The sequence below is a fragment of the Neomonachus schauinslandi genome, chromosome 6, assembly GCF_002201575.2.
Source record: "Neomonachus schauinslandi chromosome 6, ASM220157v2, whole genome shotgun sequence".
Classification (NCBI taxonomy): domain Eukaryota; kingdom Metazoa; phylum Chordata; class Mammalia; order Carnivora; family Phocidae; genus Neomonachus; species Neomonachus schauinslandi.
This window is the reverse complement of record NC_058408.1, coordinates 112417948-112443592: the sequence shown is the minus strand read 5'-3', so window position 1 is coordinate 112443592 and position 25645 is coordinate 112417948. Positions and strand designations below refer to the sequence as shown.

Below are 25645 nucleotides of genomic sequence, written 5' to 3'. Positions count from 1 at the left end.
TTTATTTTTTTGACAGAGAGAGACGTAGCGAGAGCAGGAACATAAGCAGGGGGAGTGGGAGAGGAGAAGCAGGCTTCCCGCGGAGCAGGGAGCCCGATGCGGGGCTCGATCCCAGGACTCCGGGATCATGACCTGAGCCGAAGGCAGACGCTTAATGACTGAGCCACCCAGGCGCCCTGGCCTGAACTTCTTAAGGCCTCATTTTAGCCAGAAAGTGGCAGAGTTGGCACACAATTCACTTAACTCCTAAACTTAGCTAGGAATACATTTCTGTTGATGTAAGTTGATTTAGATTAAAACAGAGTAATGCTTAGCTTCTCTGGAAGAAAATAACTATCTCTTTTTCTTTACTGCTTGATGTTTTAAGATGCTAAATGGATTTATGTGACAGAGAAGCTGGGATATTTGAGGGAGGAGGGCAGTTTAATTGTTCTGCATTTTAGGATATGGTAACCTCGCTCTCTTTTCTGAATGTATAGTTGTGTAAATATTTGTTGCAGAGCTTAAAAGTTGAAAGTGTTTATTTTATATATTAGAATACTGTTGTAAAGAACTTGGACAGCATTTCTTAGGCAGAGCTCTGTTGGTTACATTGGCTTTTATCTATGTAATGTATTTCAGAAATTTAAAAATACATAAGGTACTTTAATATTCATCTGTAGGATTGTTTTTGTTGTATAATTGAATAGATGAGTAGATTATACTTGCTAATGAAACTTATAGCTTTTATTTATTTTTAAAAAGGTTTTATTATTTGAGAGAGAGAGAGACAGAGAAAACACGAGCAGGGAGGGTGGGGGACAAGCAGACTCTGCCCTGAGTGCAGAGCTTGACACGTGGCTTGATCCCAGGACCCTAAGATCCTGACCTGAGGCAAAACCAAGAGTTGGGTGCTTAACCAACTGAGCCATCCAGGTGCCCCAATTTATAACTTTCAGTGAGAATATTTTCTCTAGGGCTCTTTATTACTTTTTGCACTTAAAATAGATTACATGATAAGCTCACAACAAAGTTAGGCATTTGAAGGATGGCTTATTTATGAGACTAGTAATGACATGTATTCTCTCTTATTGTAGGAGAAATGGGAGTTATTACTCCCATTCACTTTTATTAAAGTGAAACTTGAAGTAGTTTTTAAAAATAGGGATACTAACACTGTTCACATAAACTTTTTAAGTCAGAAAGATATTTATTATATAAAACAATTAGAAACAGCCTAAATAAATTTTGTGACATTAAGACAGCAGAATGCTCTGCAGTTATGAAAGTGATGTGTGGGGTGCCAGGGGGGGCTCGGTTGGTGAAGCATCAACTCTTAATTTCTGCTTAGGTCGCGATCTTGGTATTTTGAGGTGGAGCCCAGGGCTCCTGCTGGGTGTGGAGCCTGCTTAGGATTCTCTCTCTCCCCCTCCCTCTGTCCCACCTACCCCCCACCGCCCTCTCTTAAGAAAAAAAAAAAAAGTCATGTAATACAACATTTAATGACATCTCACAGGCCTTTGTTGTAGCTAAGCATACTAAGTACTCCCATAAGCTATTTATTAGGAAATATTTCCTTCAGTAATGCTGTAAAATAATCTAGGTCAGTGGCTTCCCTCTTTGAGGGAAATGGAAGCCCTCAGGGAAACTCCCAAAGTTAGGGGTCTTGCCTGAGCTCTGAAGAGCTAGTTTAGCCAGGGCAATCTCCAGACTCCGCTACCACTGCTCTTTCCACTTGTTAGTAAAAGTAGTGGTGGTATTTTTTCTGGTTTGGTTTTAGACTTGGTTTTGCTTCTATCCCTTTTAAGGTATCAGATGTCAGAGTTAGCTTTTAATTTTTAGCTTTTCAGTATTTTAGGATTAGCGATTGGTACTTCTGAGATAATGAAAACTGTAGTTCCTTGCCTTCCGTTGGGAAAAGTCTAAGAATAAAACAGGTATTAGATGCCTTCTAAAGGTAAGTAAATATAAATCTAGCAAGTTAAATTATGTTTAAACCCATTGGGTAGCATTAAAAATTGTGCATTGAATTTAGGTAATCATCCCTTTGCCTATACTTCATGGCTTGTTAGTTGAGATCTGTTATTGGCTTTTCTTAAACGTAAATGCACTTTTTAAGTACTTTTATTGTTTGGCATAAACATTTTGCCAGAGTTTTTCTACCACTAAGTGCTGGGAGAATTAATCATAATACCGATTTGAATCATACTTTCATCTCTCATTTAGAAAGGTTAACAAAAAATGTTTCTGATAAAAATTAAAGATAGTAAAAATGAATTCCCCAAGTACAAAATGGATAGGAAGTTTGAGGTTTGCTGCTCACTGATATGCTTATGCATAAGCCACTATAGCCACTTAGGCACCAGAGCCACTGTTAAAAAAGAAAAAAAAAATCTTTGAAGTTATATGGTGTTTAGGATTAGGAGAAAGATTGGAAAGCAGAAATAGCAAAAGAAACCTGACCCTGAGATGGGTTTCTCGACTGAGCTGGCATGCCTTATGGGCAGCCTTACCCCAGAGAAATACATTGCCAGAATGTTGTCATTTATTGTGTTATACTCTTTATTTTTTTTTAAGGTTTTAATTTATTTGTTTGAGAGAGAGCATGCATAAGCAGAGGGAGAGGGAGAAGCAGACTCCCCGCTGAGCAGGGAGCCGGTGGGGAGCTTGATTCTAGGACCCTGGGATCATGATCTGAGCCGAAGGCAGACGCTTAACTGACTGAGCCATCCAGGCGCTCCCTGTGTTATACTGTTTCGATTCTACTAAATAAATTTCAATTTAAGGATTTTTATTTGCAGAACCAATAATACTTCTGAGAAGATTTGGCTGAGTCATTTAATTCTGAATTGATCTAGTTGCTTAACACTGTTGACTCTTGAATTAATTTTAACAATTTTTAGGGACTTGAATGACTAGGGAGAGGTTACTAAAAGTCAAGGGAGCTCTATGCTAAAAAGCCTGGGTGGCTCAGATGGTTAAGCGTCTGCCTTCGGCTCAGGTCGTGATCTCAGGGTCCTGGGATCGAGTCCCGCATCGGGTTCCCTGCTCAGTGCAGAGCCTGCTTCTCCCTCTCCCTCTGCCACTCCCTCTGCTTGTGCTCTTCTGTCTATCTCTCTGTCAAATAAATAAATAAAATCTTTAAAAAAAAAAAAAAGCCTGGGTGGCTCAGTCAATTGAGCGTCTGACTCTTGATTTCGGCTCAGGTCACGATCCTCAGAGTAGTGAGATCGAGCCCAATGCAGGGCCCCGGGCTGGGTATGGAGTGCCTGCTTAGGATTCTCTCCCTCTCCTCCCCACTTAAAAACAAAAAAGGTGGAAGGGGAAATGTCAAATATGTAAACATTCATTAATTTATTTAACATTACTGTAGTGATTTTAAGATTTTAAGATTGATTCTATATTCTTAATTAGCCAGATGTTCCTGTTATTTGTTAACTTTTACATTGATGTCACTTACCTTTTTATCCTTATTTTTAATTTTTACAGATAAAATGGAGAATTTTAGTGAAGAATATGAAAAGAATAGTCACCATATTTACAAAAATGCTGAAGATAGTACTAAGAAACCCAATGCAGAAACAACTGTAGCTTCTGGATACAAAGCTGATGAAATCAAGGAAACAAATGATACTTGGAACTCCCAACTTGGGAAAAGGTCAGAATCTCCATCAGAAATATCTCCCATAAAGGGATCTGTAAGAACTGGTTTGTATGAATGGGATAATGATTTTGAAGATATCAGATCAGAAGATTGTATTTTAAGTTTGGATAGTGATCCTCTTTTGGAGATGAAGGATGAGGATTTTAAAAACCGGTTGGAAAATCTAAATGAAGTCATTGAGGAAGACATCGTGCAAAGTGTTCTTAGGCCAAGCAACTGTAGGACGTACTGTAGGGCCAATAAAGCAAAATCCTCACAAGGAGCATCAAATTTTGATAAGCTAATGGACGGCACCAGTCAGGCCTTAGCCAAAGCAAACAGTGAATCAAATAAAGATGGCCTGAATCAGGCAAAGAAAGGCAGTGTAAGTTCTGGGACCAGTTTCAGAGGGACGGTTGGACGGACTAGAGATTACACTGTTTTACATCCATCTTGCTTGTCAGTTTGTAATGTTACCATACAGGATACTATGGAACGTAGCATGGATGAGTTCACTGCATCAACCCCTGCAGATTTGGGAGAAGCTGGCCGTCTAAGAAAAAAGGCAGATATTGCGACTTCTAAGACCACTACTAGATTTCGACCTAGTAATACTAAATCTAAAAAGGATGTTAAACTTGAATTTTTTGGTTTTGAAGATCATGATGAGACAGGAGGTGATGAAGGAGGTTCTGGGAGTTCTAATTACAAAATTAAGTATTTTGGCTTTGATGATCTCAGTGAAAGTGAAGATGATGATGAAGATGACTGTCAAGTGGAAAGAAAGACAAGCAAAAAAAGAACTAAAACAGCTCCATCCCCCTCCTTACAGCCTCCTCCTGAAAGCAATGATAATTCCCAGGACAGTCAGTCTAGTGCTAATAATGCAGGTAAGACTTTAAAAAAAATTATAAATAAATGCTTTTCAGGTTTAAATCAGTGGCTACTTAGTTTCTGCCTAGATACTTAATTTTAACTTGTTATGTTCAATTTTAATAGAAGTACTGTGTGGGACCATAGATTACATTATCCAGAGGTACAGCATTTTAAATGTTAATAATTAAGTTCCACATTGTAAGGATCAATTTATAGATTGGAGTCTTTCCATATTTGTGTTTTAATTCTGCTGTTAGCACTTGAGAATTTTAAGTGTCTGTGTGTATAGGGGTACTAGACATCTTGATGTTTCAACTTTGAAAATCTAAATGCAATGGAGACTTCGGGTAGATTTTGGACATTTAGGACTACACTGATAATAGATGGTTTGTAATGAGGGAAAAATTAGAAAATTAAAATTGATAAAAAGCCTTTGTAGTTGGCTCAAAACTGATCAACTAACAAATGTTTAAAGCATTCTCAAGAAATCTTAAGTTTAAGTCTTAATCTTAAAAATCATCTTCTTGAGTTGATTTAATAAAATTGAAAAGGGCTAGTTAAGTATTTATTCACTCTTAACGGTGAAATTTAATTTGTCTCTTAGATTGTAGGGCCAGTAATGACTAGAGGCTCTCAAGGAGTTGATAGTCTACTGTGAGAGATAAACAAAAGAAGTAGGTTAGCTTTGCTATAATTAAGTCATTACCTGACAAGGGCTTTGTGAAGTGGATTGATTGATGAGTGAGGAAGAGTAAGTGAAAGCCTCTGGGATACAGGGGCTATATTTATATATTTAACCAAATACATAGTTTTTCTGTATTGGTTTACTTACTAAATAAAGCTTTTGTCCTATTAAGTCATACAAGATGTCATTATGGTGAATTAGAATTCTGGTAGTATTCTTACATATAGATTCCCTTGTACACTGTAAGTCATACTTGAGACTACTGACCATTTTATTATATTTGGCCTAAAAATAGTTTTGTTAGGTTAGAGTCACTCTTCAAAACTAGAATTATATGGGAATAGTCTCTAAGGGCTTACTCCTTACTCCCCACTGCAAAAATAAATAAAATAAGGGTATTGTCAGAATTCATCTAATGCTGTCTGGAATCTCTTCTGGAGAATTGAAGTTTGCAGCAGCCTTGCTAGTCACATGAGATCTGACTGGGCAGATAGCTTTACAGTTGCTTTCTCTGGAGGATAATAAGTAATGATGCACAAAACGTGAGCTCCTGTCTCCCTGAAGTTTACTTAGCTCTTACTACTAACCTTGATATCAAGTTATCTTAATCAGCAATACAAAATCTGTGGCAGAAATTTACATTTTGAGGTAGCATAACTTTTTAAGCACTGAAATGTGAAATCATTAGGCTCCCTTTCAAAAAATTCTTGTTGATACCAAATAAAATTTAAAAATTAGAGGCCATTTGATTGATATAGCCAAAGTTGGAATTTGGGTCTTCATATGATGTATGAAATAGCAAATATTTTTAAGGGTTGGGCTAGCAAAAAGCTTTCCTGTTTTTCTTTTTTTGTTTAGGCTAGAAAAAGTACAACCATTTAGCAGTTAATCTAATTCTTCGGTTATTTTTGTATGAAGACTCACAAATCATTGAGCTACATTGTACTAGGTCATTTTCTATCTTTTGCCATGAATAGCTGTCTTTTTTTTTTCTTTTTGTTTTTTTTTTTTTAATGTGGTTTTTGTAGATGTAAGCAGACATTCTTTGAAGGCCAGCATAATTCAGTATACTTAAGTTCTAGAAAAATGTTAAAGGTGGATACCACCTGATTGTATGTGTGTGTGTGTGTGTGTTTAAACTAGACCATTCTAATATCAGTGTCCATAGATACCCAACAGTTGTTTTACTAAAGAATTGATTTTGCCATTTACACAAAATAAAACTGAAGCACATACACAGTAACTAGGTTTCTGATTCTCTCCTAGAGTAGGGAGCAAGCAGGAGGGTGAGAATGGCAATATGAAACTTTATACTGTTAGGATTATTTTGTCAACTGAGTGGTGCTTTTATTCCTTTTATTCTTTTCCCCCACAATATGCCACACCCCCAAATGTTCATAGGTTGTTTCGTAGATATTTTGAAGTATTAGAAAGCTAGCTAGTTTTGATTACCATTTCAGAAAACTTGGATTTTACAGAGGACTTGCCTGGTGTGCCTGAAAGTGTGAAGAAGCCCCCAAATAAACAAGGAGATAAATCAAAAGAAAACACCAGAAAGATTTTTAGTGGTCCCAAACGGGTAAGTAAAGCATTGTCAGTGCTTTGTATTACTTATTTTTATTGGAGGGTGCAACTCTAACTTTTTTATTTGAAAATTACTAACAAATTTTTCTTTTAAAGGATGTAAGTCAATTTTTTAAGCATTGTAACCATTTTTTGAAGTGTGCAAAAATATGCCTAACATAATTTTTATTTTATGTACAGTTCAGTAACATTAAATACATTCACAGTATTTTGTAACCATCCCATTATCTATATCCAAAACATTTAATCATTTCCAGCAAAAACTCTGTACCCTTTGAACAATAACTCCCCCTTTGTCCTCCCAGCCCCAACTCCTGGTAAACACTGTTCTATTTGTCTCTATGAATTTGCCTGTTCTGGTTACCTCATATAAGTGGAATCATACAATACTTACCTATCTGTGTCTGGCTTATTTCACTAAGAATAATATTGTCAGGCTCCATCTGTATTATAGCACATATCAAAATTTCATTCCTTTTTTATGGCCGAAATACATTACATTGTGTGTATATACTATATTTGTTGTTGTTCAGGGGTATTTTATTGATGAGAAGACCAGACTCTGCCATCCACTGGTACAACTCCTCTATTAGGTGGTATAAATATATTGAAAGTTACTGTTTGTATTAGTTTAAGCCATAAACTGGCTGACTTAAAGCATACTTACTCTGTTACAGTTCTGCATTCCAGAAATCCAAGTCAAGATGTTGGGAAGGCTGCGCTTTCTCAAAGCCTCTAGGGGGAAATCTTTTCTTGCCTCTTCCAGTTTCTGGTGGCTCCAGGTGTTCTTTGGCTTGTGCTGCATAACTTGCAGTGTCTGCCTCTGTACATGGCCTTCTCTCTCTTTCCCTGTGTCTTCTTTTAGAAGGACACTTTGTGTATATCACATTTTGTTTATTCATCATTAGGGTTGTTTTCACCTTTTGGCTATTTGAGTCCCTGCTTTCAGTACTTTTGGATATCTGCCTAAGAGTAGAAGTTTTGAGACATAGGGTAGGTCTTTGTTTAACTGTCAAACTCTTTTCCACCTTAACTGAACCATTTTACATTTCAACCAGCAATGCATGAGGGTTCCATTTTCTCCACATCCTCACCGATACTTACTTTCTGCGGTTTGTTTTGTTTCGTTTTTTGTTTTTGTTTTGTTTTTAAAGATTTCTGTATTTATTTGAGAGAGACAGTAAGCACACACGTGTGTGCAGGAAGGAGCAGAAAGAGTGAGACAAGCGGACTCCCCACTGAGCGGCGAGCCTGATGCAGGGCTCCATTCCAGGACCCTGAGATTATGACCTGAGCCAAAACTAAGAGTCAGACTCTTAACTGACTGAACCACCCAGGTGCCCTGTTTTTGTTTTTTTAAAATAGCTCCCATGCCCTGTGTGGAGCCCAACGTAGGGCTTGAACTCATGACCCTGAGATCAAGACCTCAGCTGACATTAAGTTGGAGCTTAACAAGCTGAGCCACCCAGGTGCCTGTGTTTTGTTTTGTTTTTTTTTTAATAGCTCTTCTAATGGGTATGCAGTGGTATCTCCTTGTGGTTTGATTTGCATTTCCCTGACTAGTGATGTCGAGCAACTTTTTCTGTACTTATTGGTCATTTGTGTATCTTTTTTAGAGAAATATCTATTCAAGTCCTTTGTGCATATTTGAGTTGAGTTGTTTATCTTTTGTTGAGTTATAGGAGTTCTTTACATATTCTAGATATTAATTTCCTATTAGATACATAATTTGCACATAGATCCCTCATTCTGTGACTTGTCTCTTCATTCTCTTGATAGTGTGCTTTGATTCACAAGTTTTTAATGTCAGTGAAGTCCTAATTTTTTTCTTTTGTTGCCAGAAAATCCTTGCCAAGTCAGATGTCATATGGCTTTTCTCTTATGTTTTCTCCTAATGGTTTTATAGTTTTAGGTCTTACATTTAAGTCTTCCATCCATTTTGAGTTAATTTTTGTATATGGTATACGTTAAGGGTCCAGCTTCATATACATTGTGTAAGTCATTTTAATATGGTTCAGCAGGGTATTCAGAATAATTTGCTTGACTTTACCCGTTCATTAAAAAAAATTCTTCATGAGCACCGGGGTGGCTCAGTCAGTTAAGCGGCTTCCCTCTGCTCGGGTCGTGATCCCAGGGTCCTGGGACTGAGCCCCACATCAGGCTCCTTGCTCAGCAGGGAGCCTGCTTCTCCCCCTGCCCGCCATTCCCCCTGCTTGTGCTTGTTCTCCCCCCTCCATGTGTCAGATAAAAAAAGAAATCTTTAAAAAAATTACTTATATAACTTGTTATGTATTAAATAATTTTGTTATTAAAAGGTAGTTACAGGACGCTGGGTGGCTCAGTCGGTTAAGCATCTGCCTTCAGCTCAGGTCATGATCTCAGGGTCCTGGGATCGAGCTCCGCGTTGGGCTCCTTGCTCAGCGGGGAGCCTGTTTCTCCCTCTGCCTGCTGCTCCCCCTGCTTGTGTTCTCTCTCTGACCAATAAATAAATATTAAAAAAATAAATAAATAAAAGGTAGTTACAAGTTGTCAACACCAAAGCAGATGGAACTACTTTTTTTTTTTTTTTAAAGATTTTACTTATTTATTTGACAGAGAGAGAGAGAGAGAACAAGTAGGCAGAGGGAGAGGGAGAAGCAGGCTCCCCGCCGAGCAGGGAGCCCGATGCGGGGCTCGATCCCAGGACCCTGGGATCATGACCTGAGCCGAAGGCAGCTGCCCAACCAACTGAGCCACCCAGGCGCCCCGGAACTACTTTTAAACAGCTAAAGAATAAGCATGTCCAAGAATGAATAAGGCCAAGTCTTACAGCCTCATTTTATTTTTATTCTTTTATCTAATTGGGACTCATTTCAAAGTAATTGTGCTATACTTTTGTACCCCCATGTGCCCACCCCTCACCAAAAAAAAAAAAAAGTGCTTAATGCTAATTTCAATAAACTTAAGATTGCCCTGGGGCGAGGAGCCAGGGCCGTGTGGAATATAGTCTGTATGGACTATATAACTGTAGTCATTAGTGCTTAGGTGAGGTTTTTGGTGTATATGAAATTGTGTATGGCATATATTGATTTCCAGAGCAATAGTTACCAATTTCTTTGGTCTCAGGATCACTTTACAATCTTTAAAAATTTACTGAGAATCACAGATAGCTTATTTTTTATTTAATTTTTAAGACTTTATTTATTTGACACAGAGCGAGTCCACAAACAGGGGGAGTGGGAGAGGGAGAAGCAGGCTCCCAGCTGAGCAAGGAGCCCAATGCAGGACTCAATCCTAGGACCCTGGGATCATGACCTGAGCCGAAGGCAGACGCTTAACTGACTGAGCCCACCCAGGCACCCCCTTCCAAAGAACTTTTTTTTTTTTTAAGGTTTTATTTATTCATCTGAGACACAGAGAGAGAGAGAGAGCATGAGCAGGGGAAGAGGCAGAGGGAGAGGGAGAAGCAGGCTACCCGCTGAGCCAGGACCCTGATGTGGGGCTTGATCCCAGGACCCTGGGATCATTACCTGAGCCGAAGGCAGACGCTTAACCGTCTGAGCCACCCAGGTGCCTCCCCAAAGACCTTTTTTTAAAGAACTTTTGATTATATGTGCAGATGTATCAATATTTATCAAATTAGAAGTGAAAACACATTTTAAAATATATATTAATTCACCTAAAACAATAACGCATTACATGTTAATATGATATTTTGTGAAAATTACTTTCTCAAAGTAGTGAGAAGAATAACATTGCAAATCGCTTAATGAGGGGCGCCTGGGTGGCTCAGTCATTGAGCTTCTGCCTTCGGCTTGGGTCATGGTCCCAGAGTCCTGGGATCAAGCCCCGCATTGGGTTCCCTGCTCGGCGGGGAGCCTGCTTCTCCCTCTTCCACTCCCCCTGCTTGTGTTCCTGCTCTTGCTGTCTCTCTCTCTGTCAAATAAATAAATAAAATCTTAAAAAAAAAAAAAAGTTTGGCTTAATGAAAGACAGCTGGATTCTCATAGCTCCTGCATTCAATATATTTCATTATGCTGTTGTGGTTGAAATATATGAAGAAAATGCAGCCTCACAGGTATGTATATTTATTTTATTATTATTTTTTTAAAGATTTTATTTATTTGACATAGAGCGAGAGCAGGAACACAAGCAGGGGGAGTGGGAGAAGCAGGCTTCCCTCCGAGCAGGGAGCCCGATGCGGGGCTCAATCCCAGGACCCCGGGATCATGACCTGAGCCGAAGGCAGATGCTAACTGACTGAGCCACCCAGGCATCCCAAAAGTTGAAGTTTTTTCATTGGCAGAAAATACTTCAAGGAAAATGACTGGCAGTGATAGGCCCACTTTGTACATTTTTTGAGAAAATGTCTGCCTAAAACCCAAGTCTGTATAAGAAGCATAGTTTGTCAGTTAGTCGTTCAAGTAAAGATTGGTGTTCCAGACAAAAAGTGAGTAGTTCAGTTTGCAGCTTGAGCAGTTACATATTTTTCTTTGATATAACCACTGTACTTTGTATGCAAAAGAACTCTTTTATGCATATTTTTTTTTTTTTTTAAAGATTTTATTTATTTACTTGAGATAGAGAGAATGAGATACAGAGAGCATGAGAGGGAGGAGGGTCAGAGGGAGAAGCAGACTCCCCGCCGAGCAGGGAGCCCGATGCGGGACTCGATCCCGGGACTCCAGGACCATGACCCGAGCCGAAGGCAGTCGCTTAACCAACTGAGCCACCCAGGCGCCCCTATGCATACTTTTTTGTCACACAGAATATTAGTGCATTTGATGGTTGTAATTTAATAAAATGAGTAATTTTTACTCCTTTTTCAAGAGCTTTTTCTTATATGAAAGTGGCAGTTTATTTTTTTTCTGTGAAGTATATGGCAGTAAAAAATATGACTACTTACACAGTTTGGACCTCCCTATCTTGATTCATGTTAAGTCACCAACAGCTTTATCCATTATTATTTTTTTTAAACTAATTTTTTAAAATTATTATTAAGTGTATTATTTGTTTCAGGGGTACAGGTCTGTGATTCATCAGTCTTACACAATACACAGTGCTCACCACAACACATACCCTCCCCCGTGTCCATCACCCAGCCACCCCATCCTTCCCACCCCCCTCCACTCCAGCAACCCTCTGTTTCCTGAGGTTAGTAGTCTCTTATGGTTTGTCTCCCTCTCTGGTTTCATCTTGTTTCATTTTTTCTTCTCTTCCCCTATGATCCTCTGCCTTGTTTCTCAAATTCCACATATCAGTGAGACCATATGATAATTGTCTTTCTCAGATTGACTTATTTTGCTTAGCGTAGTAATACCCTCCAGTTCCATCCACATCGTTGCAAATGGCAAGATTTTATTTTATTTTTTTTTTTTGATGGCTGCAAAATATTCCATTGTATATATATATACCACATCTTTATCCATTCATCTGTCAGTGGACATCTGGGCTCTTTCCATAGTTTGGCTGTTGTGGACATTGCTGCTATAAACATTGGGATGCAGGTGTCCCTTTGGTTTACTACATTTGTATCTTTGGAGCTTTATCCATTATTGATTGCTTTTGCATCATCTGTACAAATGACAACACAGTGAAAAAGGCAAATAACATCTTATTATTGTGAAATGGTTGAAAGAGTTCATGGGTCCCTAGCACACACCTTGAGAACTGCTGATTTATAGCATTCTGCTTTATTTTCTTCCCTCTCAACTTTTTATTATGAAAAGTCAAAATATATAGAAGATGTGAAAGACAAGTATGATGAATATGCATATCCCTCTACCTAGATTGAGTCCCAGTTAATATTTTGATTTAATGGCATATACATGATCTCTTCCCCCTACCGTTCATATAATTTTTTTCTGTCTTATTTGAAAGTTAGTTGGTCAGTTTTAGAGTTTTGGATTACATTTTTTTTTTTTTTTTTTTTTTAAATATTTTATATTTAAGCAATCTCTACACCCAGTGTGGGACTTAAACTCATGACCTCGAGATCAGGAGTCCCATGCTCCACCTACTGAGCCAGCCCGGTTCCCCAAGATAGCATACATTTCTTAAGCATACATAACCAACTGTGGTTATATGCTTATAGTACTTAAAAACATCAGCAATTCTTTGATATTATCTGATGTCTAGTCCATACTCCATTTACCCCAACTATCTCTGAATTGTCTTTTAGTGTTTTTATTTTTCTTCCAAACCATAATCATTTAGTTGTTATATCTCAAGTCTTGAACAGTCCCCTTGTCTTTTAAAAATTCTTGTGGCACTGATTTTACTTTTTTTTTTTAAAAGATTTTATTTATTTATTAGAGAGAGATAGTGAGAGCAGGAACACAAGCAGGGGGAGTGGGAGAGGGAGAAGCAGGCTTCCTGCCGAGCAGGGAGCCCGATGTGGGGCTCGATCTCAGGACCCTGAGACCATGACCTGAGCCGAAGACAGACGTTTAACGACTGAGCCACGCAGGTGCCCCTGCACTGATTTTATTTTAAAGAGCTCATGATACTTGTAGAATATTCAATTTTTTCCTGATAATGTCCTTTAGGTAATTACTGTATTAAAGTAGTATAACGATGGGGCGCCTGGGTCGATCATTAGATTAAGTGTCTGCCTTTGGCTCAGGTCATGATCCCAGGATCCTGGGATCAGGCCCTGGTTCAGGCTACCAGCTTCTCCCTCTCGCCCTGCTTGCACTCATGAGCTCTCTCCCTCTCTCTGTCAAATAAATAAATAAAATCTTAAAAAAAAAATTAGTATAGTGGCATAGAACACTGGAAATTAGGTCTGTAAGCTTGGTTAGGTTCAGGTTAAACATTTTGGCAAGAATAAGTCAAAGTGATAATTGTGTCTGTTGCTTTACATTAGAAGTTACATAACACCTGGTTATTCTGCTCTTAATATTGTTTGACTACCAAATGGAGGTTGTGATCACCAGCTCTCCAATTAGGGCATATTTTTCCTTTCATAATTCAGTAAGTAAGCTTCCCAGTGCTACTTTGGCACCACGTGAATATCCTGTTTCCTGTTACCGTTTCACTTCATCGTTTTAGCATCCATTGTTGATCTTTGCCTGCATCATTTATTACAGTGACAGTTGCAGAAGGGTGAGTTTTCTAATTGCTATTTCTTCTACATTTAGTAACTGGAATTCTGTAAAGAGTTTTCTTTCGCCTTTCCCCACTACCTTGCGCTCTCTCTCCCTCTCTCTCTTTCCTACAGTATAGACTCAGTAATTTTTACTTTTTTTTTTAAGATTTTTATTTATTTGACAGAGAGACAGGGAACACAAGCAAGGGGGAGTGGGACAGGGAGAAGCAGGCTTCCTGCTGAGCAAGGAGCCCGAAGTGGGGCTCAATCCCAGGACCCTGGGATCATAACCTGAGCCGAAGGCAGATGCTTAACAACTGAGCCACCCAGGCGTCCCTAATTTTTTACTTTTTAAATGTATTTATAGGACCTCCTGGGTGGCTCGGTTGGGGGTCCGATTCTTGATTTCAGTTCTGGTCATGATCTCAGGGACATGAGATGGAGCCACGTGTCGGGATCCATACTGGGTGTGGAAACTGTGTGGGATTCTCTCGCTCCCTCTGCCCCTCTTCCCAACCCCTGTGCACGCATATGCATGTTCTCGTTCTCTCTCTCTCTCAAAAAAAGAAATAAATGTACAATAGATTGGGCCAGTGTGAGCTATTTCAAGGTATCTCTTGTGTTCTTTTGGTATAACTGCAGCATCTTTTTTTTGGTAAGATTTTATTTTTTTAAGTAATCTCTACACCTGGCATGAGGCTTAAACACAACCCTGAGATCAAGAGTTGCTTGCTCCACCATCTGAGCCAGCCAGGCGCCCCAACCCCATCAACTTTGAGTATTTCCCTTGCTTTCTGCACAAAAGATGACTTACCTGTTTCAGTCATGGAAGCATTCATTTATGCAAGGATCCTTGGTTCTCTGGGTGGGAATAGTTTTTAGAAACCGAGATCTGCTAGGTGTGTTCGTTTCTTCTAGGCTCTTTTGTTGGACAGAGCTATGAAATGTCGAAAAATAAACTGTGCGTTCATATTGATAGTTTCATTTCAAATTCAAGATTACAGAATTTTGTACTAGTTTACTTTATTCTGTAGTATATATTACTTTTATAAAAGTGTAATACCAATATTATTATTTTAAAGACTTTATTTGTCAGAGAGAGAGAGATTGAGAGCATAAGCAGGGGGAGTGGCAGGCAGAGGGAGAAGCCAGCTCCCCACTGAGCAAGGAGCCCAGTGTGGGACTGGATCCCAGGACCCTGGGATCATGACCTGAGCTGAAGGCAGACCCTTTATTTTTTTTAAACTTTTTTTTTTTTTAATTTATTTATGTGAGAGAGTATGAGCAGGGGGAGCAGCAGAGGGAGAGGGAGAGGGAGAAGCAGGCTCCCTGCTGAGCAGGGAGCCCGATGTGGGGGCTCAATCCCAGGACCCTGAGATCATGACCCGAGCCGAAGGCATATGCCCAACCGACTGAGCCACTCAGGTGTCCCCATGCCAATATTATGGACAATAAGTACACTGAGTGAAGTTTAAGATTTTTCCAGTTCTTTTTGTCTTTAGATTATTTCATTGAGGATGAAGTCATAGTAATGTGTTCACAAATTTTTAAGTAATCTTATCTTATATGCTTCTGTTAATTGATACTCATTTACATCCATTTGTATTCATTTGTGTTCAGTTTTTTTAACTTAGTTTTAAACTTAATATTGGAATCATTTCTTTGCTACTAATGTGGTTTAGAAGGCAGCAGTGTATAGGCACTTGACCCGATTATGAAGCAATTTCTCTGGCCTAAAGTAAATCAGGTCATATAACTTAGTAGGCAGACCTATTTACTGTTGATGGATAATGTCTGAGAAAAATTGAGAAAATGATTGCTAATTTATAAAACCAAAAGAGCTGTGAAATTGAACTTATTTGAAAAATGTAATATGGGTAAAGCCCTGACTTAAAACAATAGTCCTAAATAATATTTTATTCCCTGAAGAGGTTGAACTTAAGTGTTTTAATTTCCTTTTTAACCTCCTACTGAAATATTTGCCAAAACCCTTTTTAAGTGGGATTGTGTCAGAATTTCTTTACATATCTTATTAATATTTAGGTGGGTCGGTAATTTTCAAAAATGAAACTTTGATTGTGTTATTGTACTTCAATAAAAATAATAAAGAATGCTTTAGATCTCATGGAAGATATGTACCCTTACAAAAATATTTAGGTAAAGAATTTAGAAGCCTACTTCAGGATGAGAGCAATAAGAACTTAAGCAGCATAAAATAGCTCATAGGAAATAGGTCATCCACTTGCCTTCAAGACACTAAAAGACTACTTCAGAGTTGTTAAAAAGGAGAATGCCATTGAGAAACAGAAAAAGAGAAATTTTACCTATTGAGTTTTGATGAATGTAATGGAATAGAGGAAATAAATAGATCAAAATTTTAAGCATTTAAGTGGTATGTATAAATTAATATAATGGAAATGATGTTTTATATATAAGAAATTAGAATTTGTGTTATCTGTGTAAAAAAAGTAGATAACCTCAATTCTCAAAGGAATTTTTATGTAGGTTACCCCCAAATCTCCAGAGAAAAAAGAAGGGGGGTTAAGTAGGTGGGTGTAGGAAATGTTCTCAGCAGTTGTTCCAGTTCTCCATTATAATAGAAACACCCTCATGTAAGCTGATAGGGCAGTGGGAGTATCTGGGTCTTCTCTAATCTGATGAGATTTAAAGACACTAATGACCTCATTTCCGAGTGAAGAGATAGCCCATGGCTTGTGGTGGTAAGAGTCTCCCTCCCTACCTGTTAGACTCTCTTAGCCCCAATACTGTAGTTATTTTGGACTGAATAAATCTTTATTGTGGGGTTGGCCCTAGTAAATTGGAGGATATTTAGCAACACATGTGGCCTCTACCCATTAGATGCTAGTAGAACCTGCCCTCCCCCTCCCCGAAAACAAACAAACAACAAAAAACCCACCACCAGTTGCTTCAACCAAAAATGTCTGCAGACGTTGTCAGATGTCTTGTGAGGGTCAAAGTGGACTTCCTCCCATTGGTGTGTGTGTGTCTTGAGAATAAGTTGCAGATTTGATGCCCGTTACTCCTAAATATCTTAGTCTGTACTTTCTAAACAGAAGAGCACTCTGTAGCTGCAGCATTCCCATCAAAACCAGGAAATTGGTTTGACATTGATAAAGTAATACAGTCTAGGCCCCAGATCCCATTCAGATTTTACCAGTTGCCTCAATAATGGCTTTATGGCATAACAAATACCCTCCTCCCTCCCAAAGAGCCCATGATCGAGTCCAGAATCACATGTTGTGGTTAGTTGTGACAAGTCTCTACTCCTTCGATCTGGAACATCTCTGTCTTTCCTGGTCTTTCCATGGCTTTGACATCTTTGCAGAGTTAGGATCTACCGTTTTGTAGTTGTCTCTCAGTATGTGTTGTGATTTAGATTTTATGTGTTTGGTGGAAATACCACAGAAGAGATGCTATATTCTCATTGCATAATATCAGGTGGCACACAGTTGCCACTTTGTACCATTACTATTGATGTTAATTGATCCCTTGGTGTCTGTCAATTTCCTCAGCTCTCCTCGTCAAAGTTTCACCCACTAGTTTTAACATTCATTCTTGCCCAAATCAGTTTTTTACTATGATGGTTGTTGAATGTTTTTTCCTAATTATATCATTCCTTCTACAGTTATTAGCAGTTGGCCTTCTACTTTAAGGTAAATCTTTTTCTCTAAGACTGTGTGTGTTTATGTATTTATATATTCATTTCTTTATGTCAGTATGAACATGGATTCCTGTTTTATTCAATTGTTTGTTACTGTTATTTAAATGATAATACTGTCATTCTTTCAATGCCCAGATTTTTAGGTTTGGCATTTGGATGTTTCTTCAAACTGCCTTTTGATGGGTCCAATTCTTGGATTTCTTTACTTAATGACATACTGAAATGTTCAGTACTCATCATATACCTTCTTAGCCCTGGAATCAACCATTTATCTAAGGACCCCTGTTTTCTTTTAGTGGAAAATGGTATTTAGAAATAAAGGTCTGGGGGCGCCTGGGTGGCTCAGTCGTTAAGCATCTGCCTTTGGCTCAGGTCATGATCCCAGGGTTCTGGGATCGAGCCCTGCAACGGGCTTCCTGCTCAGCCAGGAGCCTGCTTCTCCCTCTCCTGCTGCTTGTGTTCCCTCTCTAGCTGTGTCAAATAAATAAATAAAATCTTAAAAAAAAAAAAGAAAGAAAGAAAGAGAAAGAAAGGTCTGGTACAGGTGCCTGGGTGGCTCAGTTGGTTAGGCATCCAAATCTTTTTTTTTTAAATTTTTTATTGTTTAATCCCCATACATTACATCATTAGTTTTAGATGTAGTGTTCCATGATTCATTGTTTGTGCATAACACCCAGTGCTCCATGCAGAACGTGCCCTCCTCAATACCCATCACCAGGCTAACCCATCCTCCCACCCCCCTCCCCTCTAGAACCCTCAGTTTGTTTTTCAGAGTCCATCGTCTCTCATTGTTCGTCTACCCCTCCGATTTCCCCCCCTTCATTCTTCCCCTCCTGCTATCTTCTTTTTTTTTTTTCCTTAACATATATTGCATTATTTGTTTCAGAGGTACAGATCTGAGATTCAACAGTCTTGCACAATTCACAGCGCTTACCAGAGCACATACCCTCCCCAGTGTCTATCACCCAGTCACCCCATCCCTCCCACCCCACCCCCCACTCCAGCAACCCTCAGTTTGTTTCCTGAGATTAAGAATTCCTCATATCAGTGAGGTCATATGATACATGTCTTTCTCTGTTTGACTTATTTCGCTCAGCATAATACCCTCCAGTTCCATCCACATCGTTGCAAATGGCAAGATCTCATTCCTTTTGATGGCTGCATAATATTCCATTGTAGATATATACCACATCTTCTTTATCCATTCATCTGTCGATGGACATCTTGGCTCTTTCCACAGTTTGGCTATTGTGGACATTGCTGCTATAAACATCGGGGTGCACATACCCTTTCGGATCCCTACTTTTGTATCTTTGGGGTAAATACCCAGTAGTGCAATTGCTGGATCATATGGTAGCTCTATTTTCAACTTTTTGAGGAACCTCCATACTGTTTTCCAGAGTGGCTACACCAGCTTGCATTCCCACCAACAGTGTAGGAGGGTTCCCCTTTCTCCGCATCCCTGCCAACATCTGTCATTTCCTGACTTGTTAATTTTAGCCATTCTGACTGGTGTGAGGTGGTATCTCATTGAGGTTTTGATTTGGGTTTCCCTGATGCCAAGTGATAGCACTTTTTCATGTGTCTGTTGGCCATTTGGATGTCTTCTTTGGAAAAATGTCTGTTCATGTCTTCTGCCCATTTCTTGATTGGATCATTTGTTCTTTGGATGTTGAGTTTGAGAAGTTCTTTATAGATTTTGGATACTAGCCCTTTATCTGATATGTCATTTGCAAATATCTTCTCCCATTCTGTCGGTTGTCTTGGTTTTGTTGACTGTTTCCTTTGCTTTGCAGAAGCTTTTTATCTTGATGAAGTCCCAAGAGTTCATTTTTGCCCTTGCTTCCCTTGCCTTTGGCGATTGTTCCTGGGAAGAAGTTGCTGCGGCTGAGGTCGAAGAGGTTGCTGCCTGTGTTCTCCTTTAGGATTTTGATGGACTCCTGTCTCACATTGAGGTCTTTCAACCATTTGGAGTCTATTTTTGTGTGTGGTGTAAGGAAATGGTCCAGTTTCATTCTTCTGCATGTGGCTATCCAATTTTCCCAACACCATTTGTTGAAGAGACTGTCTTTTTTCCATTGGACATTGTTTCCTGCTTTGTCAAAGATTAGTTGACCATAGAGTTGAGGGTCCATTTCTGGGCTCTCTATTCTGTTCCATTGATCTATGTGTCTGTTTTTGTGCCAGTACCATACTGTCTTGATGATGACAGCTTTGTAATAGAGCTGGAAGTCCGGAATTGTGATGCCACCAGCTTTGCTTTTCTTTTTCAACATTCCTCTGGCTATGCGGGGTCTTTTCCGGTTCCATACAAATTTTAGGATTATTTGTTCCATTTCTTTGAAAAAAGTGGATGGTATTTTGATGGGGATTGCATTGAATGTGTAGATTGCTCTAGGTAGCATTGACATCTTCACAATATTTGTTCTTCCATACCATGAGCATGGAACGTTTTTCCATTTCTTTGTGTCTTCCTCAATTTCTTTCATGAGTATTTTATAGTTTTCTGAGTACAGATCCTTTGCCTCTTTGGTTAGATTTATTCCTAGGTATCTTATGCTTTTGGGTGCGATTGTAAATGGGATCGACTACTTAATTTCTCTTTCTTCTGTCTTGTTGTTGGTGTATAGCAATGCCACTGACTTCTGTGCATTGATTTTATATCCTGCCACTTTACTGAATTCCTATGAGTTCTAGCAGTTTTGGGGTGGAGTCTTTGGGGTTTTCCACATAAAGTGTCATATCATCTGCAAAGAGTGAGAGTTTGACTACTTCTTTGCCGATTTGGATAGGCATCCAACTCTTAATCTTCGCTCAGGTCTTGATCCTAGGGTCCTGAGTTTGAGCCCCACGTTGGGCATAGAGATGACTTGAATAAATAAAACTTTAAAAAATTTAAAAGCAAAGAAATGAAGGTCTGATGATGAGGTATTGTCCTTTATTCTGCATTGTCATTGCTTCTAGGCCTTGAGTTCACAGAGCTAGGAAGCATGTAAATATATGCATCTGTCTCTCACACACACCCTTATTTTGTATCTATATTTAGAACCATGAATTCACACTGATACCTCTAATTCAAGTTCAACACCATGTTTTATTCTAGCCTTTCCACATTTTCACTTTGCTGACAACGAGAGATCTGGTTTCCATTATCCTCAATATATTTATGTATTTTTTCAATCCTCATGTATATAACCAGTTTACTGACCACGCAGGCCATCTCCTCAGTTTTAGTGCAACTAGCCAAGAGGTCCCTCTTGCCTCTCCCAGTCTCTCCATGTTAGAAAATATTAACTTTTTTAAGCATGCTACTCTAATAATCTTCCCCAGTATGTAACCAGGGATACAGGAAAGGGTTGTTCATAACAGGATTGGGGATTGGCTAGGGGAACACACGTGGCAGAAGGATAAGAAGGGTGAAGAAAACTTCTGGTAACAATGTAGTTGAGGGCATCTTGGGTGGCTCAGTTGGTTAAGCATCCTGACTCTTGATTTTGGCTCCGGTCATGATCTCAGGGTCATGAGGTGGAATTCCACGTTGGGCTGTACGCTCAGCCGGGAGTCTGCTTCTCTCTCTCCCTCTGCTGTTCCCCCTGCACTTTCTCTCTCTCACTCTCTCTCAAATAAATAAAATCTTTTTAAAAAAAAAATCTAATTGAAATGATTAGAAAAGTTGTAACTTGCTAGGGAGAAAATTAGAGGTTGAGGAATTAGGTTGGAACATATCTGTATTTAAGTGCCTGTTTCTCTATATGGTTTTATTGGTCATTTGGCAATTTTGATGCCTTTTTCTTTTCTTTTCTTTTAAATTTTGATGACTTTTTAAAAAATGCCATCCTAGGGTACCTGGGTGGCTCAGTTCATGTTAAGCATCTGCTTTCAGCTTGCGTCATGATCCCAGGGTTCTGGGATTGAGTCCCGCATCGGGCTCCCTGCTCCACAGAGTGACTGCTTCTCCGTCTGTCCCTCCTCCCACTCGTTCTCTCAGTCTTTCTCTCTCTCTCAAATAAATAAAGTCTTTTAAAAAAAAGTAAAAACTGCCATCCTATTTTTGATAGCTAGGTATCGTTTCCCTGCATTGTTATTTGTTGTTGTCATATATGTGCTGATGGACTTAGATCCATCTATTTTTTGCCTTCCCTGCTTTTTGTTTGATTTCTAGCTTTCCATTTAGCTGCTGCCTTTCTGTTCTTTCTTAATGTATTATCTATGTAATCATCTTAACTAACCTTCAGTGCTTGGAGGGTTATATCTTACCTGGGACTTTGGCCATCTTATTTTGCTGGTTAAGACTGCTGCTGGGTCACTGATGAAGCTAGCCATATTTGTCAATCTCTGTTTCAATTCTCAAATACTTACATCTTCATTTTTATCATTTTCCTGTAGTTTAGTGTTGGGCCCATCTGGCACTATCTTTTGTCTGACTCTCAAAGGAAATTCTGGACTTTATTTTTTTTCTTCTTTTCTGTCATTCAGTAGGACACTGGCTAGTGGGCTCCTGGGTAATCGAATTAAAATTTGATTATCAGTGTAAATGATGGTTATATATTAGTTGTAATATATTGAGATTACATAAAGCTGCAGTTTTAAAGTATAACTTTATAGTTTTATAAACTTTTTTTGTTTCATAAAATGAATTATATGGGTTGTCAACTTAAAAACAGAATCTTACAATTGAAAAGATTTTAAAGGACAAGTAATCCCACCTCCTACCCAAGAGCAGATGTTCCTTCACAGTATCCTTCCTTAGCAGTTAACTCATTCTCATGAAGTAGCTTATTTTTTCATCAAATTGTTTTACCCACGATTACCTTTGTTCTGTGTCTGGGGATTCACTGACCATCCTGGGATCCAGTTATCAAGATGGCAGTGTGAAATTTACTGTATCTCTTGGACTAGAAACTTGAGATAAAGATGGATACGAAGCCTGAAAAAAAAAAAAAAAAAAGGGAGAGACTCTAGCCATTGGTTTGCTATTGAGGGAAACTGCCCAAAGTGTACCAGTAAAAAGCCACAGCTACCCATTTATAGCTCCTCAGTTGCTGATCCAAAGAGTTGTTGAAGCTGAGCATGTTCTGGCTGAGCCAGGGTTTGGAAGAGGCTCAGTTTTAGTTGGCTTTTCTTTGTGATTTTTTTTTTTTTTTTTAGATTTTTTTTTTTTTTCAGAGAGAGCACAGGCAAGGGGAATGGGAGAGGGAGAAGCAGGCTCCTCGCTGAGCAAGGAGCCCGATGCGGGCGGGACTCAATCCCAAGACCCTGGGATCATGACCTGAGCCGAAGGCAAATGCTTAACTGACTGAACCATCCAGGCATCCCTGTTTTTATGCAACTTGAACTACTTGGTTTTCACTGTGCTAGGTGCTGGGAATTAAAAAAAGAATGTGTCTTTAAAAGGCTGTGGTGAGGAAGAATGTTTTCCTCCCTATGGAAACTTTTGGGTAGTCTTACTATTTCCTCAAGTGTGTTTATTTCAAAGCAGAAGCATCTGTCATCTTTTGTTTTTTAAAGATTTTATTTGAGAAAGAGAGAACACAAGTGAGGGGAGAGGGAGAGGGACAAGCCGACTCCCGGCTGAGCGCAGAGCCAGACGTAGGGCTCAGTCCCAGGACCCTGAGATCATAACATGAACCGAAGTCAGGTGCTCAACCAACTGAGCCATCCAGGAGCGCCTCGTCATCTTTTTATATAGATAGAATTTAACTGAAATAGTAAATCATGTACTTAAATTGTTGCTATGAATAACGTAAAGACTTAGGAAAATGTGAATTATTTTCTTGATTAATTTTTAGAAGGTATTTTCTTATATATTTTTTAAAAGGATTTTTTTAAAAAGATTTATTTATTGGGGTTCCTGGGTGGCTCAGTCAGGTAAGCATCTGCCTTTGGCTCAGGTCATGATCTCGAGGTCCTGGGATCCAGCCCCCCATTGGGCTTCCTGCTCAGCAGGGAGTCTGCTTCTCCGTCCCCCCATCCTCTGCTTGTACATGCTTGCTCTCTTTATCTCTCCCCCCACAAAACAGTAAATAAAATCTTTTTTAAAAAAGATGGATTGGTTTATTAGAGGGTGTGTGCACGCAAGCTGTAGAGAGAGGCAAAGGGAGAGGGAGGGAGAGAATCTCAGGCAGACTCCCTGCTGAGCGCAGAGCCTGGCACAGGGCTCCAGCTCACAACCCTGAGATCATGACCTGAGCAGAAATCAAGACTCTAGAGGCTTAACCAACTGAGCCACCTAGGGACCCCTGGAAGGATTTTAATAAGGAATAAAAGTACTATTAATCTTTTTCATTTTCTTTCATTCAAGTGCCTTTAACGTTTGAAATTTCAAAATATTTTTCTCTAATTTATTTCTCAGAAAATGAAGTTTGAAATGAGGCAGTGAAGCCATAGGTTAATCAAGAGCTGAGAACTTTGACATATATTTGACACTTTGCCAAACAGTGTACCTGCGTATATTAGGGTGCTTATTTTTTGGAATTTGTTTTTCCATTTTTTAAAGTATATATTTAATTTATTTGAGAGGGAGAGAGATCATGAGCAGGGGGAAGGAGTAGAGGGAGACTCAGACTCCCCACTGAGCAAGGAGCCTGATGCAGGGCTCAGTCCTAGGACCCCAGGATCATGACCTGAGCCAAAGGCTTAACCCACTGAGCCACGCAGGGGCCCCTGTTTCTCCATTTTGTAATACATTTTATTTAGAGTTGATCAGGATTCAGAAATCCAGAAAACTCACTAGACTTTCTTTTCTACTTTTTTTTTTTAAATGATTTATTTATTTTAGAGAGTTGAGCGTGCGTGCACGCATGTGAGTGTAGGGTGGGGGTGGCAAGCAGAGGGAGAGAGAATCTTTTTTTTTTTTTTTTTTTTAAAGATTTTATTAATTTATTTGACAGAGAGAGACACAGCGAGAAAGGGAACACAAGCAGGGGGAGTGGGAGAGCGAGAAGCAGGCTTCCCGCCATGCAGGGAGCCTGATATGGGGCTCGATCCCAGGATCCCGGGATCATGACCTGAGCTGAAGGCAGATGCTTAACGACTGAGCCACCCAGGCGCCCCGGGAGAGAGAATCTTAAGCAGACTCCCCACTGAGCATGGAGTCTGCTGCAGGTCTCCATCCCATGACCCTGAGATCATGACATGAGCTGAAGTCAAGAGTCCGATGCCTAACCGACTGAGCCCCCCAAGTGCCCCCAGACTTTGTTTTCTTGATACTCTGATGACTTCATGCTAATGATGACCAGAAATTAACATAGAATGTGTAATTTTTTGAGGATGGTGACCTTTTTTTTTTTTTTTTACCTTCACATTCTCAGTGTCTGAGATATAGAAGGAGTTCATAAATGTTTATTTTTGGGATTCTTGGAAGTATCTTTTAGCAAGGCATCTTTATTGAGTGCTAAGTATATATTTAATATTTAATGATTGGTAAACCTATCAAATTTGGAAAAATTTCAGCCAATATTCTTCAGATACTTCTGTCTGTCTCCCTTTTGGTATTCTAATTACACCTGCCCTACCTCAGTCAGCCAAAAGTCAACTGCTAAAACCTATAGTCTTACAGAAACAGGCTTATTGACTTCAGTGCAATAAAGCATACTTCACAACAGAGGAGTGATGGGGCATCTTACCAAAGAAAAGTTTTTGTAGGATTTTGGGGGGATAAGGGAGTTTGGGTGAAATTTAAGTGGAACAGTCTTTGAGAGGCTCAGAGCAAAGCGGTGTTACCTGTAAAGGGATCAGTATCAAGGTTTGGGCTGCAAAGTGGACCCAGGGGTCCAATTTACTTGAAACTATGAAGTTAAAGTAATTATGGGATGTTGTGTCAAGAAACTCTATTTGAAGCTTGTGTATCTCTTCAAAATAACTTCGATCCTCCAAGCAAGAATGGGATAGTTTCATGTCTATTTATTTTTTTTTTATGAATCAAAAATCTGTTTTTTTGTTTGTTTTTTTTTAGTTTTAATTCCCTTATAGCTAACATAGAGTGTTATATTAGTGTCAGGTGTACAGTACAGTGATTCAACAATTCTATACATTACTCAGTGCTTATTGAGATGAGTATACTCTTAATCCCCCTTGCCTATTTCACGCATTCCCCCACCACCTCTCCTCTGGTAGCCATAAGTTCTC

At 39.2% G+C, this 25645-nt stretch overlaps 1 protein-coding gene across 3 annotated transcripts in view; it reads left to right on the top strand.

Annotated features, from left to right (window-relative positions):
* Window positions 1-25645, top strand: part of WAPL (WAPL cohesin release factor) — an 88224-nt gene that overhangs the window by 18072 nt on the left and 44507 nt on the right. For 2 of the 3 annotated variants that reach the window (XM_021699873.2, XM_021699874.2), the window contains exons 3-4: window positions 3469-4512; window positions 6644-6762. In XM_021699873.2, coding sequence (XP_021555548.1) covers window positions 3469-4512; window positions 6644-6762 — 1163 coding nt within the window. The remainder of the gene's footprint in view (window positions 1-3468; window positions 4513-6643; window positions 6763-25645) is intronic. The other variant, XM_021699872.2, reaches the window with a different exon arrangement.